Genomic DNA, 25,475 nt, shown 5'->3' on the forward strand with positions numbered 1-25,475 from the left:
TCCCCTAATTCTTATTTCATGTCTTCAGCATGGTAATAAAAAAAAGAAAAGTTCAATCTCTTTAATTATCTGTCACTGTACACTGGGAAATACATATTTCATTATTGAAGCATGAAGAAAACTACTTTGCGCTCACTCACTAGAGTTGAATTCTATAAAACCAAAAGTTGTAGTTCTTGTATTTAGGGATGGAGCAGCTGTTGATGCTCTAAGATGCTTCTGCTAAGATTTACCAGCACACCTACTAGACCTGTGCTGCTTTTAAGGCTGTGCAAGTCAAATACGGTTTATTTGCTTAGCATAAACCTGGTCTTTTAAAGTTTTTCCCTCCTGAAGTAAGACTTTCCTCTTACCATATAACACTAAACTACTCTGTGTTTAATATAAACAGACATGATGTTAAAAATCACTACTGATAAATTAACCATGAAGTATGATGATAAAAGGAGGGATAGAGAGGAGAACCAACTCCCTCTTTAATTCTATGTGCACAAATCAAGTTTCTCTCTACCCTGTGACAAGTTCTGCACAGTCTTGGGAAAGAATGAAAAACTATCAGACTGCAGAAACTGCAGATAAAAACTTTCCTATGCCCCATTTCCCTGATGCTTTAAACAGTTGGTTGCTTGCTGAATTAAAAGAAAAAAAAATCAATCTGAACATCTTACAATTGCATGTTTGATATTCCTTCCTTACCTTATGAAGAAACAAGACCGTATTTTTAGTAGCTAAAAATCAAACAATAAAACATGACACAAACCAAATCATTCTCTGTATTTTCAAATTTAAAAAGTGAAGCTCATCTTAAAATTAAAGGGAAAAGAAAACAAGCAACAAAAACCAGTTTTGCACAGCTTGCTAGGAACTGTTGTGGGGGGGATCACAGAATCAATTGCTGCCACAGTCACAGCCATCCTCTCATATTTCAGTCGCTTCATATTCCAAACAAACAGCAAAGACAGAAATATCAACTACATTTTCTAATACCAGAATTCTACTTGGACTACACAGGTAATAGTCTTAGGGAATTATGGAGGGGTATACTTCATGTATTTTGCTATAACTTAAAACACACATTCTAGAAATTACATACTTCTGAGAATTATATGCCCACATTGAATACTTCTCCGATTTATTCCTCTGATTTACATATATGAGAAGCAATCTCTCATTCTATGTTTCCCTGCACCTTGAATTTATGTAGCTGGACAGGCTCCATTTACTTTAGTGCAGTATTAAGCAATGCACTGCCATCCAAAATGGCCAACAACTCAAACACAGTCAAACTCAGAAACGTAGCATCAGCACTGCAATCTTCTCTACAGGTAGCCAGTATAATAAATTTTGTATTTAAAGTACCAAGAACATGATGGTTTTGAGGTCTTAGTAGGATCACTGCAAAAGTAAGTGCATCCATGCAAGGGCTTCAGTAATTGTTTATTCAGAATTAATCTCCCACCACAAAAATATGCTTATAATAATTATACCGTCAGGAACACATCTTCATCGAGTACAGGGGTACATTAGAATAAATACAATGTACTGATTTGAACCAAAGACCAGAATTGTTGCCACCTCCTCCAATATTTAAAGTCTATACAAACCTTGGGAGAAAGCTGAAATGTTAGCTCAGTAGGAATGCACTAATTTTCCTTAAGCTCTTTTTTCCACACAACTCATTATAAAAGTACTAATGAAGATAAATGCTTTACTCTTTCCTGCCTCTGCACTCTTGCCATTTTTTTGTTTTTTGGATGCTGATGAAAATCAGGAGGAAATAATGCAATGCCATTCTATCATCTCATACTGTAAAAGGGCCTGAAACATACTCCAATTTCATCACAAAATCAAGTCAAGCGAAACATATGGCTCATGATCATTTCCTAGAATCAAAGAATGGTTTGGGTTGGACAGAACCTTAAAGATGATTCAGCTCCACCCCCCCTGCAGGGACACCTTCCACTAAAACAGATTGCCCAGGGCCCCATCCAGCCCAATCTTGAACACTTCCAGAGATGGAGTGTCCATAACTTGCTTGGGAAACCTATTCCAGTGCCTTACCACCCTCACAGTAAAGAATTTATTCTTGATATCTACTCTCAATCTACTATATGTCAGTTTAAAGCCACTCCTCCTTGTCCTGTCGCCTTATGCACTTGGTAAAAAGTCCCTCTCCAGCTCTCTTGTAGCCCCTTTAATTACTGGAAGGTGCTATGAGGTCTTTCTGGAGCCTTCTCCAGGTACAACAGACCCAGCTTTCAGTTTGTCTCAATAGCAGAGGTGTTCCAGCCCTCTGAGCATCTTTGTGGCCTCCTCTGAACCTGCTCCAACAGGTCCATGCTCTTCCTACACTGAGGACCCCAGACCTGGACACAGAACTCCAGGTGGGATCTCACAACACCAGAGTGGTAGAATCACCTCCCTCGACCCACTGGTCCCAGACAAGTTTTGCCAAGTATGCACTTTGCAAGGTGCCACCCCAGTATCTTCACATAATCCCAAAGGCTTAAGTACCTTTAATTATGGAATTACAGAATTGTTCAGATTGGTAAGGACCTTCAAAAATCTCTTGTCCAGCCCCTCTGCTTGAAGGAGACGCAAGAGTCTATTCAGTAGACCCCAAAAACCTCCAGGGATGGAGATTTTACAGCCTGTTTGCATAACATGCTCAAATGCCTCTTATCTTCATCATGAACAATCCCTGCTCCTGGTTTATTCAGCCAGAACCTCCCCACTTCATTCAATGACTGCTGTTTATGTCTTGTGCCACACACACCAACAAAAAGCCTGGCCCTCTTTTGTCAGTAACCTCCTCACAGCTGCAGAGTCTGCCCATTACCCTGAGCTTTCTGAGGTCTGCCACTAGAGGCAAACAGACTCAGTATTTGGTAAAGGACAAGAAAAGATCCCTCCAGCCCCGGGTGTGCTGTGGTTGAGGTGCTGTCACCAGGTGAAGGGCCTACAGGAGGAAGTGACAGGCTATGTAGTATTTGAGTGAAGCAAGAGATAGGCTATTTACAGAGATGCCACTGGCTCAAGACTCTCAGGAGTCTCAAACCTCCACTGTAGTGGAGAAGCAGGTGGACTCAGAACCCTGCAGGGTAATTAGCCAAGGGATTTTTAGTCAAGGGCCTGTTCACAATGAAGGCTGGAAGCAAGTCACTGCACATACCAGGAGGAGGTTCCTCCTGAAAACATGTAGGATTGGAACCTTCTACAACAGATAAGAGGCTCTGGAACAAGGTCAGACAACTCATATGAGGTGGCAAAAGTCCTTCTGCGACAGAGTGGCCTCCTAAAGCTACACCTCTTGTATCCTGCATGAAGACCTCCTCTTAACAGGAAAAGAAGGGCAGCTGCAATAAGAAACTCCCTTCCAAGGGGAGGGACATGAGGGAGGGCCTGTTATGCAGACCAGATCTAACTTATAGGGAGTTCTGCTGGCTCCCAGGGGCACAGATAAGAGACATTACTGGAAAACTCTCCAGTCCAGTAAGGCCCTCTGATTATTATCCACTATTCATTGTTCAAGCCAGCAGTGATGAAAAAATAAAGAGAATTCTGAGAGCAATCAAAAGAGACTTCAGGGCCTTGGGTTGAAGGTTGAAGGATTAGAAGCACACATAATGATTTCCACAATGCTGGTAACAAGGAAGATACATAATAATAATATTGACAGGAATAGGCAGATCCACCCAGTCAACACATGGCTCCAAGGCTGATGTAAGCAAAAAAAATTCTCTTATTTTTGACCATGGGACAATCTATTCAACACCTGCTCTATTGACACCTGACAAGCCAGCGAGGCTCATTGACAGGACTTTACACCAGCTTGGAAGGGGGAAAGGGACAAAACCAGGCTTGCCAGTGGTGACTGGTGGGTGAATCAGAACTTGAGAAAACGAGCACTAATGGGATCCCTCAATCCCCCTCAGGCTTTTTGGCTGCAAACACCACACCTGAAATGTTTCTACACTAATGCACAGAGCATGAGGAACAAACAAGGCCATCTCAAACCTTTGTCCCAGCCCCAGAGATTTGACATCACTGGCACAAGTGAAACTGGGTGGGGATAAGTCCTGTGATTGGAGTCCCATGCTGGACAGTTACAGGCTCTTTTGGAGGGGTGGGCAGGGCAGAAGTGGGAGGGGTGGCACTATACATCATGGAAGGTATGTAATGTTTGGAGCTCACAGTTGGCAAAGGCACAGTTGAGACATTCTTAGTAAAAATCAAGGGACAAACAAATAATGCAGATGTCATCAAGGGAGTCTACTACAGACCTCCTGGCCAGGACAATGACATTGATGAATAATTCGCTGAGGAACTATGGGACACTTCCAGCTCAACTGCCCCTCTCCTTATGAGGGACTTGAAGTTGCCAGAAATTAGCTAGGAACATCACACAGCTGATGAGTCCCTTCCAACTCAGCATTTCTTATGGTTCTATGATTCTGTGAAGGGTATTTCCTTCAAGTCTTACCTAGTTTCCATATTTTAAAGAAACCTACGAGTTTAATACTGTGCAGCAACTGAAAACAAATTAGGCTACAAAGTCAAGTTAAAACTTAACACCGTAATAAGGTTTTATTGAGAAACTGCTATTCAGTAAAAAAGGGCAATGTTGTTCTCTGAGTAGTCTCAATGGCTTGCACAGCTGAGTAACATCAAACAACAACAAAAAATCTCCCGAAACAACAACAAAAAACAGCTGAACTCTAAAAAGTGATTCTTTTTAAGAACTGCCAACAATTTCAAGTTCCTGGACAAAAAAAGAACAGGAGAGAAAAAAAGGTTAATTTGGGGGAGTTTGAAAAATCTGGTTCTTCTTTCTCCCTCTTATACCAAATAAATGCTTGCAATATTTAAATTAATCAAGTTTAAGTGCTCTAGTATAGTCCCAGGGAAACGTGGGATGGGAGGGAGGGCAGGGAGACACAAAAAACCACAGGTCTACAATGCTGTAGAAAAGTTACTATATTATTCCCCAAAATTCTTATTTTTCTTCATTCCTACATATTGGAAAGACCTTAGTTTATTGTAATGAACATTTAGAGACATATGCTATACCTGGAAACTCAGACTTTGCAAGAAGTGGCTTACTGGAATTAATAATCTAGGTCTATAAAGACACAGCTTGCTAGGTTTTGTAAGCTCGTGTCCAAAGAAACTCAAACTCTTTAGGAAAGGAATGAAAGGACTTTTTTCCTGCCAAGATAATATACTGCAAATAAAATTTTCCCTTTTCTAATTATTAAAGTATAAGTTCTAATACTTTCTGATATTCAGCTACTGTGGTTTCACTGGAAAATACATGAAACACATTTTTCTGCATTTATTAAATTAGCACATATTTAAGAAATAAAGCAAAGCTAGGAAGAAAACATTTTAAACTTAATGCTAATTTTAAGTGTATAGAGACACTACAACAATACCACAAGTATCAGTTCAAACGGTTTATTAAAATATTACTTCATAGTCATACAAAATATATTTCAGCTTCTCCAGAAGAAAAAATGGAACAACAGATAAAAAATTCTATAGCTGGTAGCTAGAAATATCAACAGCACATTCAAATTTTTTTCATCATCCAAACTGTGCTTATTCTTGTTCTGTGCACACATAGTAATTCTTTAAAAAATAATTAATAATAATACAGAAATATCTTCCTGAGAGTATCTAACAAAACATCCTATATTTCAGCATCAGGAAGCAATAATTTTACACATATTATTAAACATTTGTCTTCAATATTATGCCATATTCATACAGAGATACTTATTGATCTTCATCTCTGTCTGTCCTATTTTGGAAATTCAATGTTCTTTGGTCTCTTGGAGGGTCTGGCATGCGGAGGATTCGAATATGGGGACTCGTAGGCAGAGAACTAAAAATAAAGTATGCATCATTTAAACAGTGTTTCTTCTCCACAAATTTTAGTATTTCCATTTGATTCTTTCCATTACATATTTTTCTTTAAATACCTCCATTTTTTTTCTTTAACAGTCTTAAAAAACAGTAACATGGGGTGCAGTTCGGGCTTCACTGAACTGATCCTGGACCCTGACTTAGGTAAAATCTTGAGGTAAAGACAAGCACTCATTTCAATCATGTGATTTCTAACGATTAGACTACCTTAATTAGAGAAAAGGTTCTTTTACAAAAACCTCCAAATGAACTAATGATGGAATACAAATAAGGATTTGCCATACAGATCCTGAAGTGGCACACATTATATACACATGCAATCAATCACATCATACTAAGAATGAACGAAGTTACTAAACATACATTTATGCAGGCTTCTCCACTGAATATCCTAAATGGATTCTTCCTGAAGTTGCCCACATATTTTTGTTAAATTTAATGTTTGCTGAACATGCAACATGTAACAATATAACAAAACCAAACTGAACTTGAATTATTAAACTTTTAAACAGTAACTGTACAAAAAATTCTTGTATGTTTATTAGTTTCCAAAATTCTCCACGAAAGCATTTCCACCAAAATAACAACAGACACCACTACTCTACTTTTTATATACTTTAGTGAGGGAAGACAATTAAGAATAAATCAACTTCATTTTGAAGACTGCTTTAATTACCCTCTTCAGGCTTCACTGCTTACATTGCATTAATAGAGGAGTTGGCTGCACAAGGTTAGAGACATGACTGTCCCCATAAGCTGGGAATGGCTCTACCAGGGATTTATATGGAGGTTTTGGAAGAATTTTGAACCACTAGATCAAAAACTCAAAACATGGTGTAAGTTATGAGTCTCTAGATCAGCAATTAAAAATAAAATAAAATAAAATCAACTCAAATGACAAACACCTTGAAAGTACTGTTGCATTTGTAGAAAAAATAAAATATTTCAAAAAGTTGTTTTTATTTCAGGTAAACTGATTCAAGTCCCACTGAATTACCATTATGTAAGGCAGGGTTAAAATAAAAACCTTATAAAAATCCCCTTCAAATTCACAGAACCATCAGCAACGAACTGCTTAATTGTTTATGTTCTACTGCTACAAACAGAAAAATTTCTTTCTCCTAATATTTAATTTTTTCAAGTTATACTCCTTGCAAGAGAACCTCCCTGCAGTTCTTGTACCCTGAAATAAAACAAAACAGTATTACCTCATGCTCTGGGGGGTGAACAAAATGAACTGTCGATGCCGCTGAAAGTCAGCCCTCTCCAGAATCATATCGATGGCAATTCTTCTGTTAACCATGTCCTAAAGATGAAAGATTTATCAGGCAGTGATACTGACAGTAATAAATACACTAGAAAATATGATTCCAGAAAACCTACCAGAATTAATTGCTATATAGTGAAGGTAAGCTAAAGAAAACATCTAAATAAGATAAGACTAATAAAAACTAAGAGAAAAATTTGAGTAATATTAGGGTTAAATTCTAACAGCTTCAAATTATAGTCTGGGAATTTCTTAAACTGTACTTTTTAGTATACATGGGCAATGGAAAGCTTCTATCAGAACAATCACGCGCTCATCTATTCATAGTGTTTTTCTATCAGCTTTGATGTACATAGAAGTACTTCTTTCTTTATTGGTATGCTGAGATGAACTGTATTTTAGCAGAATAATGTTTCCTGTATAATCCTTACTCAAGAATCACCTGAAACGGTTTAAGGGCTCCATGAAACCTATGATATTATAGAGTTTGTTTTTATAGGGATTATTACTGTTATTATCACTATTACGATTTTGAACGCAACCCTAACGCATTAGGCTTACTGCAAAGGATGTGCAATAGGAAGCTGTCATCAGCAGGGACTAACAAAGCTCTGCTGCTGTGCACTGTCCCTCATGAGACCAGGGATCTCCCTCAAAAATACACCATGGAGTCCTCGTGTGGGGGGGCTCCATGATTACACCAAGAGGAACTACAGAACGTGTGGACAGCAAGGCTGCACTTACTGGCATTGTGGTAGAAAGACAAATTGTGTGGAATTATTTATGGAACAGATGACATGGAAGTTCTTTGCAAGGCCTGCAGTGCTGAGTATCCACCCTTTTCTGGAAAGATGGATAAACTTCTGCACAAGTAACTTTTAAAAGACAATCTAAGGTTTGAAAATCGGATGAAAAATGTCTGTTTCACTACCTAAGATGCACACTGTCCTTTTTGAAATTCTTTAATATAACCTATATTATCTTTGTTCCCTCTAGGTCTGTGATTCCTAATAAGCAAATGACTGATGAGGAAGGGACGCTGAGGCAAAATTAAATAAGACAGTATCAAACCTTTGTCTCATACAAGTAAATATTTTCTCAAACTTGTACCACACTGCACATTAATAAGGAAGAAATAAATCTTTAAGAAAAGAAAGTAAGTTTCAAAATGGGTTAATGGCCTGTCCAGGGAAGTGGTAAACAAAGATATGATTTATCAATTTTGAATAACATTAGTATTTGTTGTTCATTATTCTGCATTTCAGCATCTTGGAAACATGCTACTAGCTGAAGAATGAGTTTCTATAAAATGACTAGCAGTAGTGAACACAACTGCTACATTTACTCTGAAAAAAACCCCACTCTGATCTCAAAATTGCCAGAAAATAAAGCAAAAGCCAAGCCCATATTGTTACAACAATATGCAGAGTCAACCTCTGACACACTAACAGCTGATTTATTGTTTTTGTGCTGAATGAAGGTTTGAGCATGTAAATTGACTGAAATGCTCATATTTCTGGATTCCAACTTCAGAAACAAAATAAGCTCCAAAAGTCACCAAAAAAAGTGAACAAGATTGCTAACAAATTTTGTTTTGGGGGATTTCAATTTTGGTTTTGGGGCTTTTTATAATTTACAGTTAACTACAGTGGTTTTACATCTAACCAAATACAAGTAACAACCCAACTATTTGACTAATTTATATAAATCAGAATGGGAGATGTATCTTAAGTTTAAACTATACCATGTAGACATCAAATTCATCCATGCATCTGAAAGGAGATTCAGAAATGTTCCACAGAGAAAGAATGAAACAAACTGTGGAGAAGGAACGTTCACCTCCTGATAGGGATCTCAGATCACTACGGGAAGCTTTTTCTTCCTCTCGAGGCTGAACCTTGAAATAAAAATATTGGAACAATTTTTAAATCTGAGATGAAGACATACTAACAGAATCATATTTTTAACAGCATAATTTAACATATTTTTAACATAATACATGAACAGACAGAGCTCACTTGAAAATAATTTTCTGCATTTCACTGCAACTGCCATTCTGGAATGCAATGGCTGCTAACCATTTAGTAACACATTTCTGTCACAGTCTATCACAGTCATACACACCACAGTCATACACACTGAACAGAGTGAACGACTCTGCCAGTGTTTTCTTATTCAAGTCTCTATCTTTAATAACTGTTAAACAACGCTTAATAAATGTCAATCAGTGTATTACATTACAGTAAAATCCAGTGGTTACCAGCTACCACAGGAAAGCAGAGAATTGATTTACAGCAGAATTTTAAAGGAGGAAGAGGTCCTTTACATGTTTCTTTACATTCTTTCTTTGTGAACAGCCATTTGGTTACATTGATTATGATGACATCTTGTGGCACTCCTGTAAGATGAAACCTGAAACAAGAAATCTTCTTGCCCTGCTAATTGCATTACCTTTAACAAGTTAAGCAGGAGAATATGAATTATTTCTAGGTGGGATCTTTTTTTGGAGGGGATTGTTTTCTTTTTGCAACTTACATTCATTGACTAAATACAGATCTCTTTTGTGAGATACATGAGACCTCAGCTATTACAAAAAATATTCTGATCAAGTCAAGTAATGACTTGATATTTTATGGACTAAGTTTAGTTTTTCAGGTACATGTGCTTCACCCATCTAATTAGGACTGTGACATGTATTTATGTTGTCGCTGCACATTTTTCCCCTTAACCCCTAAAACTGAAGTCTCCCACAGAAACAAAAGAAAATAAACCCATGACTAAAACTATTGGGGATGTATGTTAAAAGGTACACAGAAAAGTAACCTATCGAAGCTTTCAGGCATTAAGTTGTTTAAATAACAACTAGAGCCATTATACAATCACACAAATATTGGTGAACTTCCTATCAATGAAACAGGAATGAGTTATTTTGAAAGACTAACTAGGATGACTCACTACTGAATTCTTATCATTGGCATAAAACAACAATCCATTTATTCCTTGTAATCTAGCAACCTGCCCATTTAAAATGTCAATGCTTTCTGTTCTTTCTTGCTTGTTTTCAACATCCTCCTGTTACCAAACGGGATGAAAGAAACTTATCTAACACCAATTGGATGTGAACAAGCAGACACTTCTTTATTCAGGCTTTTGGAAACTCCTTCAATGTGTTCTGCTCAACAGATAAAATCCAGCCAATTTTACATACTTTTTCTGCTGAATTGCTGTTACCTAAGGTCTTTTACATACTATGCAGAATATGCCCACTCTTAAATTTAATCTTTACAATGACTGGTTTTGGTAGTTATATAACTTTATCAATATTCTTATCCTAAAATAATCATTGGTCATCTCTACTGAGGTCTACTGACAGGAATCCTTGATATTCAAACCAAGATGGGAAGGGTAAGGAAGCAGCATAACTGGTGTGCATGACAGTCTCCATAGTTTCTTTACCAAAACAGGAAGTCCAGTAACTTCGTGCTGAGGCTCCTGTGGTTGCATATTTCAAACACAACAATCCTAACATTTTTATATCTTACACTTCACAATTTGCTACTTGTAATGAGAACTCTTTTATATGACTAATTACTTGATCAGAATATTTATGACAGAACAATTAAGCAAATCACATTTTGGAGAGGGAAAACCAATTTATTCTATCATTTGCAACACATTTCTAGCACCTGAGAATAAAACACATAATAACTAATTAGGTACTATGATAATTGAAATAATATAAAATAACTTACTGTTATGGAAAGTGTCTCATTTTTGTGATCAAAAATTATATTTCCAGAACAACCTCGAAGACGTAATAAATGCTCAAAGTGGAGTTTGCATTGCATAGAAATGCACCTTAAATCAAGCAAACAAACATTAGGGCAGCAAGTTTTAAAATACATGAAAAAATGACAACAGATTTTTATCAGCAGTCCCACATGATTAAGTATTAAGCCCTGCTCCACTAATAACATTCTCCCAAAATTGATTATGCTCTCAAGTGGGTGACATTAGACATACTGGAGAGAATCACTGACACCAAGAAAGAAGGTAAAAAATCCAGATGTACAGCTTTGTATTTTTTAGAATTTTGTTTTAACAGACTGGTGTGAGAGACTGAAATGGTTCATGCCTTACACATTGCTAAAATCATTTTAGGACTTTTGCCCACGGCAGCAAACTGCAAAGAAACAGCTGTTCCTAAGCAACCAGGAAAGCACATCCCACCCCAAAGATACCTACTAACAGGAATTTGAACTGTGATGGGAACTTGAGATAAGATAAAGGAGATACTATTGCCCAGTCATCCCAGGTCTGGGGAGAAGAATGCATCCACAAGTAATACTGGAAGAGAGCCTGGGATGCTGATGGTTCAAACATCCAGAGGCCAAGCTCCTGATGTGCCCTGGTGCAGAGGGCAAGCACAGCCCACCTCAGGCTGCAGCTGGTGTTGTAGGAGATAAGGAAAGGGGCAAACCCTGGAGGTGGGTCCTGTCTCTTTGTCCTTACTCAAATGAACTCAGCTGTGATCACTTCCCTGCAGAAGGGACATTGACACATAGCCTGAAGGTGGCTCATCTCTGCTGATGGGCCACACTGGACTGGACTGCACTGACATCACAGACAGCTCTATCATCTTAGAAGGTGTCAAAGACACCCAAAGTGTCCCTGATGCACAACATTACATCATTCAGTAAACTTCACATCCCAGGGGAGGTATCTGGGCATTCCCAGCTGATCCTGGGTGAATATGAACCCAAGATAGTTTGTGTTCTGGGGATTTCTTTCACCATCTGACAGATCCAGTCTGTAACTGCAGCTTCAACCAACAGACACTGAAACTGCAAAAACCAAATCCTATTGTGAGGCCTATGGTTGTGAGATCTTCCTACTCTTTTCCTTCTCTTTCTTAAACATTTTTAAACAATATTTTTATGCTTTTATGTTGTCATATTACTATAGAAACAACCAAAATGACTACATGTTTTCCATGCAACCAAACTGTTCTAAAATAAATGCTACATAAATATACATATAGACAAACAACAATTCAGTGTTGTCTCACTCCAATCTGCCCCAAGGGACCTATTAACAAGAACCTGGGTTACTCTCACTTTCAGGGGTGGATTATAACAACTGAGAGCTTTTTACTGAACTTCAACAGAAAATTACCACATTCCACTGCTTCCCTATTGTGTATTAGGACTGCACAGTAACAAATTAGCATGGCCTTTGCTAGATTCTGAGAATTAAAGAGTGTTGTGTATTAATTTCTCTGTCCACCCCCTTCCCCCTCAATTCTAACATATCCTAGACAATGCATGACAGTTCCTTCAAGAAAGAACTATGATTCTTTAACATGTTGTAAGGTGGGATTTATTCTCAAACTTGGGCACTTGGACTAAGATTCAATGTGACATATGTGGGAGCCATAAGGCAAGCATCAGATTTGGCAGGTAAATCTTGCCACTATTATCTCTATACTTCTACCAACAAAGGTTGGGATTCTCCTCAACACCACTATTTGTCAGGATCATACTGGCACCTCCCACAAACCCAGACCAAAAAGTACAAAAAGCAGAGCCAATCAAAATATCCCTCAATTTCTGCTAAAGGGAATGATAAAGTACTGCAGTGGAAAAGAGACCAGTCCTTTTGAAGGAAGGCAACAACAAAATCTTCATGGATAGATTCAGGATACTAAGGGACTGATACAAAAAAGAAGGAGTGTACACCCGGTAATGGAGAAGAAAGTGTCAAATTACAGAATCTGAATCAAGATCTTCAAATCTTTTCAGCATAGGGCAGAAGTGTTTGGCCCACAATGAAATTATTTGAGCTCAGCACCACTAATCAATAAAAATGAGCGACAGCCCAGATTATTCTGAGTCCTACTACATCACTGATATTTTACTGACCAATACCAGCACTCAAAGTGCTTTGGATGAAATCAGCACAGCTGAGGCCTTTGGGATGAAGCAAAATACAGGCTCCACTATCATACTGCTGTTCCAGCTGTCTGTCCAGGCTGCCTCTAAACTGTCAGGCACAAGATTGAAACCAGGAGCAAGCTTAGTTTAAAAAAGATTGTTGTGAACACTGCCTTAAACTCACCTTAAGAATTGCCGATACACTTTGAGCCTCTCTGTCATTACTTCATCCAGCACTGCAATAAATCTCCTTAAATTCTTTACTTTATTGCTTGCATCCTCATACCTTTCCTTTGCATAATGAAATTGCCTGTTTTAATTAACAGAAAGGTTACAAGCAATATTAGCAGGAGCAGTACATTAGGAGCATTACATTAAAACTAAGCTGTAAATTGCTGTAAATGCTGAAAAAAATTTGATAATCAAAATATTCAAATGAAAACTTTCTTCTGAGGATTTATGTTAAAGCTAAAGCATTTGATGAGTCAAGTAAGACACTGTTCACAAATGAAATGTGGACAAAAATTAAATCTTAATTCTATTTTTAATTCTTTTGAAAATAAACTCTTTAACCAAGGAGAACGAATGACTGGATTTCCCATGCTCAAGAATATCTGAGGGGAGTGCTTCCTTGAAATTCACTGACGTCAAAACCTCAAGGAACTGCCTAACTTGTGCATTAGTTATACAAACTAGAATTATGCTCAATACTCAATGTATCACAGAACAATGGCAAGTTATGTTCACAAAGCCTTAACTGGAATACTTCAAAACACTAAGAGGGTATCTGATTATTGGCAACATCACATATATAGCACAGATGCTGCTTAACGTCACTGGAAGGTGTTTCAGAGCTCCTAAATCTGTTCAGTACTGGTTGGCTGAGAATCAGTACAATGTATTTCCACACTTTCATACACAGCTTAGAGTACTAAAAATACACATAAATTCATAGTGAGTCAACAAGAAAACTCTTCTTTCCCTTCTCTTTTCCATCCAACCTGAACTGCTTTAGACAGCGAAGATGACTTACTGTATTATTTCTTCTCTGTTTCCACAGTGACTGCTTTCTGAATTTATCTTCTCTCTCAAGCGATTCATTTCTGCATCAAGACTCTTAACAGTTCTGCTGACCTTGATGCGCTCTGAGCAGATTTGCCTCGCTTTTGACATTTTTTCCTAAACGAATGTTTGAAACTCAAATAATTGTCATATTTTTCAAAAATCTGTTTAGTCTTCACAACAAAGATTTTATGCTATAGAAAAATATGGACTCCAAGCACAAACAATATTTTTGTGTTCTTTCTGTTTTCATTACAGCAAACACAGTTAACAATTTTATTGACAACATTTATACATGGGTAGTTATTTCAGTGCCAAGGACTGTATCCAAGATTTTTAATACAATCACGGTTATTTAGCTAATGCAGATAAATAAGGAACCAAAATCACCATATTAAAATAGGGCAGCCCTCCAAAAGTCTTTGCGGATGTGATTGATTAGGTAAGCCTTCAAAAGATCAAATATGGCACCTGCACAAGGAAAAACCCACCATCCAAGAAACCAAAACAATATTATTCAATTTAACTTAAGCCCCAAATTTTAAGTAATTTTAATCTTCTCATTGCAAAAAAGAATAAATGGTCCTAGATGGAAGAACCCTAACTTATCTGTCGAGATAGAAATGGTGTCCTGTCAGAAAAAAAGAGGTCTCAATTCACTTACACAGAATTACTTTACTTGTTTTACACAGTCAGCTTAGGACATAGCTGAGAGAATTCTCAGTTGCAGATGAGTATATTAACATGGTCTGTATGTTATACAAGTAGAATGATTTATAATTAAATATTAGAAGAATCATGACCATCTGACTTCAGTAACTAAAAAAAAAACCCACCACACATACCTCTAATTCCTTTCTTTTGGCAGCTAGTAAATCTTTGTGCTTATTTATGCACGCCACGTGTTCTCTATGTTTGTCTGCATAGTGCTGCAAACGACGTTTACTGTTTTCCACTTCTGACTCAGCCTGGTTTAATTCAGCCTGTTTGGAACAAATCACAATGTGAGCTGTTTGGGCTAGATTCCTGAGAATCTCTCTAATGTTTACTGACTTATCAGGTTGTTCAAACTTATTTTGCTTTCAGTAACACTACTCTTTCTAGAGTCCAGGAGCTTTAACAGCAGCTCATGAGAAAATCTGTGCTCAATTCTGACAAGGACATAATAAATATGTGCAATGATTTTAGGAATTGTATCCTGAGGTGAAGTTTTCATCTTTAACAAAAAGCTATGCTTTCCCCTAAAGCTCCAAAAACTGCATTTGTTTTTCACACATTCTATCCAGAACTTCTGATGCCTCTGTGACATCAGCCAGAACTGCACTTCTGTGTGAAAATTCAGTGCCCTGTTATGCCTATAATATAAAACCATAGAATCATAGCATAGTTAAGGTTGGAAAAGACCTTTAAGAACATTGATTCCAACCATTAACCCAACACCACCACCATATACACTACTAAACCATTTCCTCCAGTGCTATAGCCATACATTTTTAAAATGTTTCCAGGGATGGTGATTCCACCACTTGCCTGGGCAGTTTGTTCCAATGGTTTACATCCCTTCCCACAAAGTTTTTCCCCCAATATCTAAACTAAACCTCCCCTGGTGCAATTTGAGGCCATTCCCTCTCATCCTGCCACTTGTTACCCAGGAGAAGAGACTGAGCCCCACCTCACTTAAACCTCCTTTCAGAAGGACTGGTAAGATCCCCCTTGAGCCTCTTGTTCTTCAGGCTGAACAGCCCCAGCTCCCTCAGCTGCTCCTCATAGGAATTGTGCTCCAGACCCTTCACCAGAACCTCTATACTACATAAGTATTGATATTGTTGAAGTGATATATCTTTCCAGAGAAGCAAAGAGGTATAAAGAAGGACATAAATTAGCACATAATTTTCTTCCTCATCCCTGTCAACTAGATGGCTTGTCTTAAAAAACAAAAATAAAAACCACCAAACAGAAGAAAACATCTCAAAAACCCCAAAACAACAAACAAGAAAATGGACCATCATGAACAGTAACAGATGCTCTTACTTTTTTCTAATCCTATCTTAAAACCACAACTTGTCAACAGTTCGTTAAACAACTACATAACACTCAACAACACATCTGATTTAAAACCTTTCCAGGAATTTCAGTGCTGCCCTCGATTGTGTTCAGTACTCTAAATAAGATGCAATAATGCTTTCATGTTCTGATACATTCTCTTTCCTTGAAGAGTGGTTCTTTTAAAATAGATCACATCCCTAGAATTTCCACATTAGATACATTAGAACTAACACATTTATCTGTTGCTTTGCTGACCTGTTTCCTTACTCTTTTTGTTTGCTCTTTTAATTGGGCCTGACTACATAGCAATACATGGTTTAAGTGAGACATGTAAGAGATTCCCATAGTGATCTTTTATTCATCCTTCTACAAGTTTACAATACTATAAACGTCCTGGACTCTTATATTTCTGTTTTCAAACTATGAGTTCTTCTTGCCAACTTGACACTGCCTTCCATTTGCCAATATCAAATTTTGCATGTCACCATTCTGCTATTTATCTTAAGTCTTGCTATTTCTCTGCCATTTCCAGGTGCCTTCTGTAGTCTTGAATAATTAAAACTATGTACTGGTACCTTCTGTGATTATGTAACTTCATAGAATAACAACCACTTCTTATGGAACTTCAAATGCTATTTTGAGAAATGAACAGTTACGAACATTCTTAGCCAAGGTTTCTTAGAAACAAACAAGCAAAAACAACAAATGTGATGCATGAAAAGGTAAAGTCAAGGAAAATGTTTTTCCTTCCTTTTCATTCCATGACTAAAGATACCTGGAAATGAACTCTCTTTAAACATAAAACACTAGAGCGACTACACTTAACAATCAACATCACCTTCAAAATATTGCCTAGCTTATTTTCCAACATGCTCTGGATGGAATGCTCCATTTCACAGGTAGACCTTATGTATATCAGGAAACAGCAAGTTCTTTTCTCCTGCCTCACCTCTTGTTAATCTCATTCACCCTGACACACAAATGGAACAAATAAAAAATGTAAAATTATTGCTACCTTAATTGGGCCAGCAATTTCTTCTACTTGATGAATTTTTTCTTTCACTTCTTCTAATTTTTTTTCAGCTGCTTGGAGACTACTTCTCAGTTCTTCCATTTTTCTGCTTTGTAGCTGCATGTCTTGTTTTACAGACTCCATCCTACTCTTATTTTCTTCAGCTTCATCTTGCTGTCAAAATGTATTAAATTTAAGAATAATAAAAGGAGACACATTTGTAAACTACTGTAACAGATTTTCATTTTACTATCACTATTAGGGTACAGTATTACATGAAGTTCTCTATAACTCTAGTAAGAATCAGAGCAGAACAATATAATTGTCATTAAAGCCCAAAGGAAGAGACTGATGGATCTTGGAGGAGGCCACTAAATCAAACCGCAAAATAAAAGTGGAACTTCATATTTATGTGACTGAAAATTAAGAGGATTTTACTTGGGACTTGTGATGAAAAGACTGAAAAGAACATGATAACTTCTCTCTGGATCTGTGGCCAATATTGTATATTGTACATCCAATATACAATGGAATGCAGGAAGAATAAGAGGATTGTTAGTGTGTCCTAGAAAATGACACCACTGCTAATGAACTATCATCATACATACTTTCCTGATTCAGAAAGACAAATATTGAAAAACCTGGGGAAGATTTTAAAAATCACCAAAAATAAAATCATTCCATTTACAGAAATTTTTATAACTATGGCAAGTGTTACATTCTTCACTATCCAACTTTGCCTATTTCAAAACACTGCCAATATTAAAAGATATTATTTCATATGCTGATTAGACATAATTTGATAATCTGTTCTTACTAATATACGGACGTCCACTGACTGGTGTTCTTCCGTGTTTTCAAGATCTGCTATTTCTGCATTTGCTGTTCTTACTTTTATCTGAAAAGAAAAAGAAAATACATATTCTGAAGCTTAACTAAAGAGAAAAGTTCACATTTGTTCATTTACATCATCACAGCCAAGAAGATACTTGCATTTTTTAGTTTCGTTAGTGACTAACAAAAGACACAACTCTTCACACCCACCTATGGAATTCATTTTCATACGATATAACTCATTCTGAAAGTCGTGCACTTTAATTCATTGCATTATTGTATTTCCATTTGACATGATAATTGAATAAAAATACATTTTATTTTTCTTCAAGTATTTCTTCAGTGTTTCAGACTACATGCTAGGTTTTTTTGCTGCTTCTTACTTGCAATTTACTGAATATAACCTCGTATAGTATGTATTAGCTTACAGTGCCTATCTGGAGCACCACTGGCCACCACAAACACATATCCTACCGAGAAGGATTAGCAACCACAGAAAGGAGGTTAACAGCTGTAAAATGGTTTATAAAGAAATTAGAATTAAGAAAACTTAAAGAAGAAACATTCAGCACATCAAGATGGGTTAAGAATATATAGGAAGAGTGCGAAGATAAACAAGATTCTGGGAATGAAGAGGCAAGCTCAACAGAAATGAAGAAGGGAGAAGCATTATATGGTGCAAGGGTCTTTTCCGTGCAACAACTTACTACTAGTGTCAAAAAATGCAGTAGAAATATGTAGGATTTAGCTCAAGGGAGGAAAAGACACCAAAGAGAAACAGCAGCATATGCTAGGATTGATGTGGCCTCTATCATTCTGTCCTGAATTATAAGAGCATTCTACAAAAGCAAAAAACATGAAAGCAAACAACAAAAGTAAGGATAAACATTAAAAACTATCAGGCATTCCAAATAGACTGCAGAAGTCAAAATGAAATAGGGAAAGACTGAGGAGTTTCTAAAAACTAACACTGCACCTATTTTTACCTGTAGTTGTTTTTGGTGTCGTCGATGACCATAGAGATGATCTTCATTTAGCCTAATCTCATTTTCAATGGAATTTAAACGCTCCTGAGATGCTGTCAATTGTGCCCTTTTGCTTTCAATTTCTTTATCCAAGTGACTTTATAAATAAAGTGATATTGAGATATTACATACTACACTGATATTATCTGACACACACATACAGAAATACACAAATAAAAATTACATGTACGACAAGACAAAAGGTAAAAATGCACTCCTTTTTAACTAGCCTACATAATTCCCCCATAGCAAAATTGGTAATGCAATGCCTGTAACACTTTGAAAGTTAAGATAATCTTTGAGTGGAGTTCATTATATACTGACACAAACAAAGTACAGTTAACTGACATATTTAAAACTTTTGAGTTTATAGAAATAAATTTTAACATTCAAATCAGTTATACTGTCAGCTAAAATACTAAAATTACCTAATGTGTCTCTAATATAATCTGAGCCTCAATAAGAAAGCATTCTATTGCCACAAATTTCCTTGGTGACAGTTCAAGTTTGTTATCTATCTTTGAAGTACATTCTGCTTTTTTAACTACCATTTTGAAACCAATGAGAGACGAAAAACTGTAAAAACATAAAATGTGAGGGAATTCTCAGAGATACCTACCATGAACGAAGTCAAGAGCTTGAGGAAACACAGGTGCAAAATTTGAAACCAGTAGGATGATGTGTGCTAACAACTTTGTCAGGCTTCCCATGCAGTGAACTATGACACCACTGTTCAAGTACTATATTTTTAAAGCAACAGCTTTGTCTGTTAGGGGGAATGCACCACCACAACTCCACACTCTTTTTCACCAAGCATAAATTAAAAGAGAAGGTAGCTAGATTTCCTGGAGTATTTAGCACAGAAAATCCTTACCTGGTGTGTAAGCTCTACATGCCACAAGCTGAAAGATAACTAGATACAATGCATGTTTGTCCCTGTCACAGAAAGGCACTGAAATAAATGGATTTTCTAGAATTCTCAGAAAGGAAGTGTAAATCTCTGAAAGAAAATGGAGAGACTAGGGAGTAGTGTACATGCAAATAAACAAGTATGTAATTCCACTATTCATGTCAACAAATGAACTTTTTACAAACACAGATGCTCACCTGATTTCTGCTTCAACATCTTCACTTAGGTACCTGGGTCTGGCAGAATTAGAAGAGTAATACCGTCTTTCAAATACTTGATCACCTTCAGCAGTGAAAGCTTCTCTACAGTTTCTTGGAGGCCGATTGCACTGCATTACTTCACGAGCCTTACGGCTATTCTGAAAAACACAGTGGCCTTATAACACCAGCAGAAAAGCAACCATAATTAAATATAAGAATTTAGAAGTTGTCTAGATGTTTTCACCCAGAAATAATTTCAATTCTTAATGAAAAGTAAGAAATACAGTAATGGAAGAATGTGAAAATTATCTATAATGTCAACAATCTTCTTTTCTTAGTTGAATAAGACATTTATGTTCTCAAGAAACCACTAAGTTTAGTTGATCATTTATTTGTGAATTCTGTAGTCTAATCACTCCCTTATAATTTGCCATGGGGGAAAAGAATCACTAACCAGAAGGTCACTAAGCACAGGTATATTCAACTGTCAAAAGTAGAATAAACACACAGGAAACAAGCTTCCAAAGCAAGGTATGAAGTACATCAAACAATATTCAATTTAAGTTCAGGGAAACATGTCGGTAAAAAACCCCAACACTGACAGTACCAGACTAAGTGGTCACAAGTGCCTTTATCCAAGGCAACCATGTTATCCATTCCAAAGTATCAGTTTTTCCACAGAATACTTCTTTCAGATTCAGTTGAAATTGTTTTGGCAGAGCTCAAAGATAATAACATCATGAAAATCACTGGTTAGTTCAGGCAGAGGGGGAAGAACAATCCCAACATTCCTGTCATGAGAAAAGCCTACGAAGTTCAGCTGTTATGTAACCCATTCAGTGACAGCCATGCTTGATAAACAGTCAGCTCTGCATTAGACAGAGCATGAACTGCCTCTTTCCTGTAGGAATGTCAGAGAATAAACAGGGACAAGAGATTTTGGAGAAAAATAAAATTCACAAAAAGTAGGCATCATTAGTTTTGCTAGCTTAAAGAATACCCTACCTTCTCTAAATAAAAACATATACACCTTACTTTTATCTTTGAACATTTTACCTGTAATCTTATCTGCAGGAGCTGGTATCTTCAGTACTACCAGAAAATCCAAAATCAGTTAAGATCAGAAATCAGTGCCAGAAAACTAAGCCACCAGCTGCTAAGTAAAACTGGTAGGGGCTGGTTGTAAATTTTGGTAACACCCAGACTACCCAAACCTGACACATCCTGAACCCAACAATTAACAGAGAAACATGGGACAGAGCCAGCAGCTAGGAGGCTGATTACACACACAAGGACTTTTTCAGCTGGGAAACTATAGCACTTAGAGGTCCAGAAAGGTAGTGGCAAACAACCCAGAAACAAAGAGGGAAGGTCCCGAAAACACATGGGGCAGAGAGGGGAGCAAAACTTACTCTACCTCTTTTATCCATTAGAGACACTACCAGTGAAGGTGTCATATATGCTCCACACATTTCTTTAAAAAACCAATAGAGAGCATAAAGTCTTACTTTAATCAGCAGGACTGTTTCTATACCCCTCATATCGATCAAACAATTGGCAACTACTGGATTATCTATTTCCAATGCTGTCAGAACTGATGGAAATTCTGGATGATAAACAGCTCTGTAGAGAAAAAAAACACCATTCATAAAACTCATATTCTTAAAAAAAAACCAAAATTCACAATAGTTTTCAACTATCGAGACTAAGCAATAAAATTCAAAACATAACTTACCTCTGACTAGTATCATAAATTTTATCCTGAAATTTATTTACAACTATTTGAGGTCTCTGTCCTTGTGCAAAATATTTTGACATCAGAGACTGAAGAATTTTTTCATCGCTATGATTATCACAGCAAAATGCCTGAAGTAGGCCTTTTAAACAGGATTCGATAGCCAAGATCAGTTCAGGATCTTTTGGATGAATCAAAGCACCTAAATAAACATAAGAGGCAAGGCTTTAGGTGCTGTTCCATGACAAAACATTCAGTAGAGCATTTTTACCATAGTTCTTGCTTTGTTGTATTGCATGTTTTTTGAAGACTCTAAAATAAACCTTTCTTACAAGTAGAAAAAAAAAATTAAGAAGTTGACTTATAGTTGAGACTCTACAACAGCCAAGCTACCCTGAGAACACAAACATATAATTTCTCTGCCTAGAGACACCTACACATAGTTGGAGGCATATATTTTCTTCCATTAGGGTACCAATTTTATGGCAGATTAGCAGAAATCTATCAAAGCAAAGATAGCTTATCGACAATTTAATGCTTTAAGGATGAAGGCAGTGGAACAACTATACTGCAAGATAAACAAACATGAAGATTTCCATTTTATCACCTGTCTTCAGCAGCATGTGTTTGCACATCCTTACCCTGCAGTAAATGTCATGTACTTTACATCCAGGACATGCTAAAACCTTTCTTCCCATTCACAAACTGAAAATAGCAGCCCCTCTCAGAGCTGGACAGAAGACAAATAGAAGCCAGCCTTCCAAGAAAATCTGTTGGGTCTGTCTGAGTTGTTCCATGCAAAACATCTCAAGTTTGACAAAACCGCAAGTCAGCCACTGGACACTCTTAACAAAGTCTGTCCAAACCTGGACAGTGCTATCCACTGAGGAACAAACAATCAAAGCACAGTAGTCGCATGCTTTGAGGGTGTGGGGGAGTCAGAGGGGTGCACTGAAAGTTTACCATTGTAAAATACCTCAATAAAAAAAGCTGGAAAATGAGGAAAGCCAGTAGCTGTTAGTGAGTGCATGGACTAAGCAAAACATAACTCACCAAGATAAAACTTTTTAAGATAAAACTGCTGTCCACAAAGTACAGAAGAAAAAGTTATATCTGAGGCCCCTTAAGAACAAATAGCTTTCTTAAAAGACCACTATTAACATTAGCAGCCATGCAAAAAATCCCATGAGAAAGTATGTTTCAGCAATTATTCTTACCTAAAGGTCCAAGAGGTTTCTTTCTAAAGCGTCCTTGCCTATGGGCTATTTCAATTGCTTGAAGCAATGCTGGTGTATTTGGTCCAAATCTTTTCAAAGAATTTGTTTTACTGTCTTTAAGATCTCTCAGCTGTTTCTGCTTGGCATCCAGTTCTTGTAGCACATCACTGTGTTCTCTCCTAAGATAACAGATTTTTTTTTCAGTAGTTATAGAGCCTCAAGTGCACTAAAATAATTATAAAGCCTTGTTTTTCAATTACTAATAGCATAGTGTATCAAGATGTCAGTAGTCCAATGTAAAGCTAGGTACACACATGCAATAATATTTTTATAGTTTCAAGAAATGTGAGACAAAAAAAGGAGAAAATTACTACTTTGCAACAGTTCAACAACACTTTTATTTCTAAAAAATTATAATAAATTAATTTTATGTCTACTTATATACTTCAATTTCACTATCTTCTTCAAAGATCTTCAACAAAACACACAGTAAGCACTGGTTACAATAATTGACAAAACGCATTTAAACTAATGCATCAGGTACAGTAAGGAACAACTCTCTAATCATTTAAGACAATAAATGACATTGCCATAATCCCCTCTGGTAATCATTGCTCAAGTTCATGTTTCCAAATCAAAGCCAGAGTGCTTTGTTTTTCTATCTTGGGTATGGGCTAAACTGGTATTCAAACCACTTTGCCTCAAAGCCTCTATGAACCTGCCTTAACTATAGAAGCAATAATTACTCCTAAGTGTATCTATTCTCTTATAATGCAAAGAAGAAACAGGAGGCTAATACTTCAGGCATCACAGGTGCATAAGAAGGGATTCTCTCTAACTTGAAACAGAGGTAAACAATCACATTCAAAAAGCATAACTTACCTGATTCTAGAATGTTCTTCCCTACACTTAGATATAGCCTGCTGAAACTGATCCACCTGCTGACCAATCATTATTTCTTCATCATGGAATGCCTTTAACTGTTCCCTTAAGTATGCAATTCTCCTCTGTCTTTCCAATTTTTCAGGCTCTGAAACCTGATTAGCACTAGAAAAGAACATACTCCCATATTTTAAAACCATACTGATGATTTACGAGTGATATGAACTTTATTACTTGTAGAGTACAGAAGATTTATGCATCAGTTATGTTTAAAATTATGCTAACTTGAAAGATCTACATAGCAAAAATGCCCATTTTATTTTTTTTTTTAATTTCTAATCGCACATAACACTCCCTGGTTACATTCCTATTGCATTTAGTTTAAGACATATTAGGAATGTATTATCACAAAAAGAAAAAAAAAAACAAACAAGCATTCTTGCTACTCAATTGCCTCTTAACATTCTAGTCAAAATCCTGGCATGCAAAGAAGCAGATCAGAAATGTTCAAATATTTAACTGGACCCTGCTAAAGACTAAAATGTTTTCTATTACTGCAGATCTTCCCATTAATCAGAAAAGGTTACTTCTTTTTTACCTACACCTTAATAAACATACACCATGATCACTGTATCTGTATTTACCAGTTTTTCAGTTCTTCAATTCGTTTACGTAGCTGTTCATTGTCTTTTCCTAGACGTTTTAAATCCGTTTTGGAACGATTATAAACAATCTGTGAAGGAAATAGGATACAGTAGTTTAAGAAACAGTAGAAATAATTTCCAAAAGTATTACAGTTTTGAGTAAATACTGAGCTGCTCCAAACCAGACAAACAAAATTTGATTTTCAAGAATTACATCTATTTGTTTATTTTGACCAAAACTTAACACTAAGCAAAGATATAAACACCAGGGCCCCTGAACAGACACCACTTGCCAGTGAGGCAGGAAATTGCACCTGTTTTGAACTCCACTATGGACTCAAGAAGCCAAGACAGAGGTGTAGAAGTACAGATGGGTAAAGCATGGACAAGTTTAAAGTTTTACATTTGTGTGAACTTTGAAAGGGTTTTTTTGCCTACCTCAGTTTCATTGACTGCTTTTCTTTTTGCCTGCACTTCAGCCTTCAAAGTGATACACTGAGGATGAAGGGCTTGTGCTTCTTCACTTACTGTTATTAATTTATCTTGTATTGCTTTGTACTTTTTTTCTGCTTCATTCACTTTTACCTTTGGTGAAAAAACAGAATGATACACAAGTAGTAATGGAGCAAAATTTTCTTCAAAACCTCTTAATGTTACAGTACAAATATCTTTCAAAAAGATCCACCCAACATGTCTCAATTGAGTTTTGTTGGGTTTAGAAAAATAAAGCAAGTCATTGCCACTATGGATATGCTAAGATGAAAACCCATATATGTTCAT

General features: G+C 36.7%; 1 protein-coding gene across 4 annotated transcripts in view; it reads right to left on the bottom strand.

Annotated features, from left to right (window-relative positions):
- Positions 1-4,568: 4,568 nt before the first annotated feature.
- SMC6 (structural maintenance of chromosomes 6) overlaps positions 4,569-25,475 on the bottom strand; it is a 40,428-nt gene continuing 19,521 nt past the window's right edge. For 3 of the 4 annotated variants that reach the window (XM_085056905.1, XM_085056907.1, XM_085056906.1), the window contains exons 12-28: positions 25,134-25,280; positions 24,696-24,784; positions 24,052-24,216; positions 23,170-23,348; positions 21,953-22,154; positions 21,726-21,840; positions 20,215-20,375; positions 19,069-19,204; positions 18,066-18,146; positions 17,252-17,422; positions 15,036-15,173; positions 14,162-14,307; positions 13,313-13,438; positions 10,948-11,053; positions 8,940-9,092; positions 7,137-7,234; positions 5,444-5,887 (exon numbers count right to left, since the gene is read on the bottom strand). In XM_085056905.1, the coding sequence (XP_084913031.1) occupies positions 5,779-5,887; positions 7,137-7,234; positions 8,940-9,092; positions 10,948-11,053; positions 13,313-13,438; positions 14,162-14,307; positions 15,036-15,173; positions 17,252-17,422; positions 18,066-18,146; positions 19,069-19,204; positions 20,215-20,375; positions 21,726-21,840; positions 21,953-22,154; positions 23,170-23,348; positions 24,052-24,216; positions 24,696-24,784; positions 25,134-25,280 (2,322 nt within the window). In that variant the 3' untranslated portion in view covers positions 5,444-5,778. Of the gene's footprint in view, positions 4,763-5,443; positions 5,888-7,136; positions 7,235-8,939; positions 9,093-10,947; positions 11,054-13,312; positions 13,439-14,161; positions 14,308-15,035; positions 15,174-17,251; positions 17,423-18,065; positions 18,147-19,068; positions 19,205-20,214; positions 20,376-21,725; positions 21,841-21,952; positions 22,155-23,169; positions 23,349-24,051; positions 24,217-24,695; positions 24,785-25,133; positions 25,281-25,475 lie in introns of those variants that run through there. The other variant, XM_085056908.1, reaches the window with a different exon arrangement.

The sequence above is a fragment of the Lichenostomus cassidix genome, chromosome 3, assembly GCF_008360975.1.
Source record: "Lichenostomus cassidix isolate B80296 chromosome 3, HeHo_3.0, whole genome shotgun sequence".
Classification (NCBI taxonomy): Eukaryota; Metazoa; Chordata; class Aves; order Passeriformes; family Meliphagidae; genus Lichenostomus; species Lichenostomus cassidix.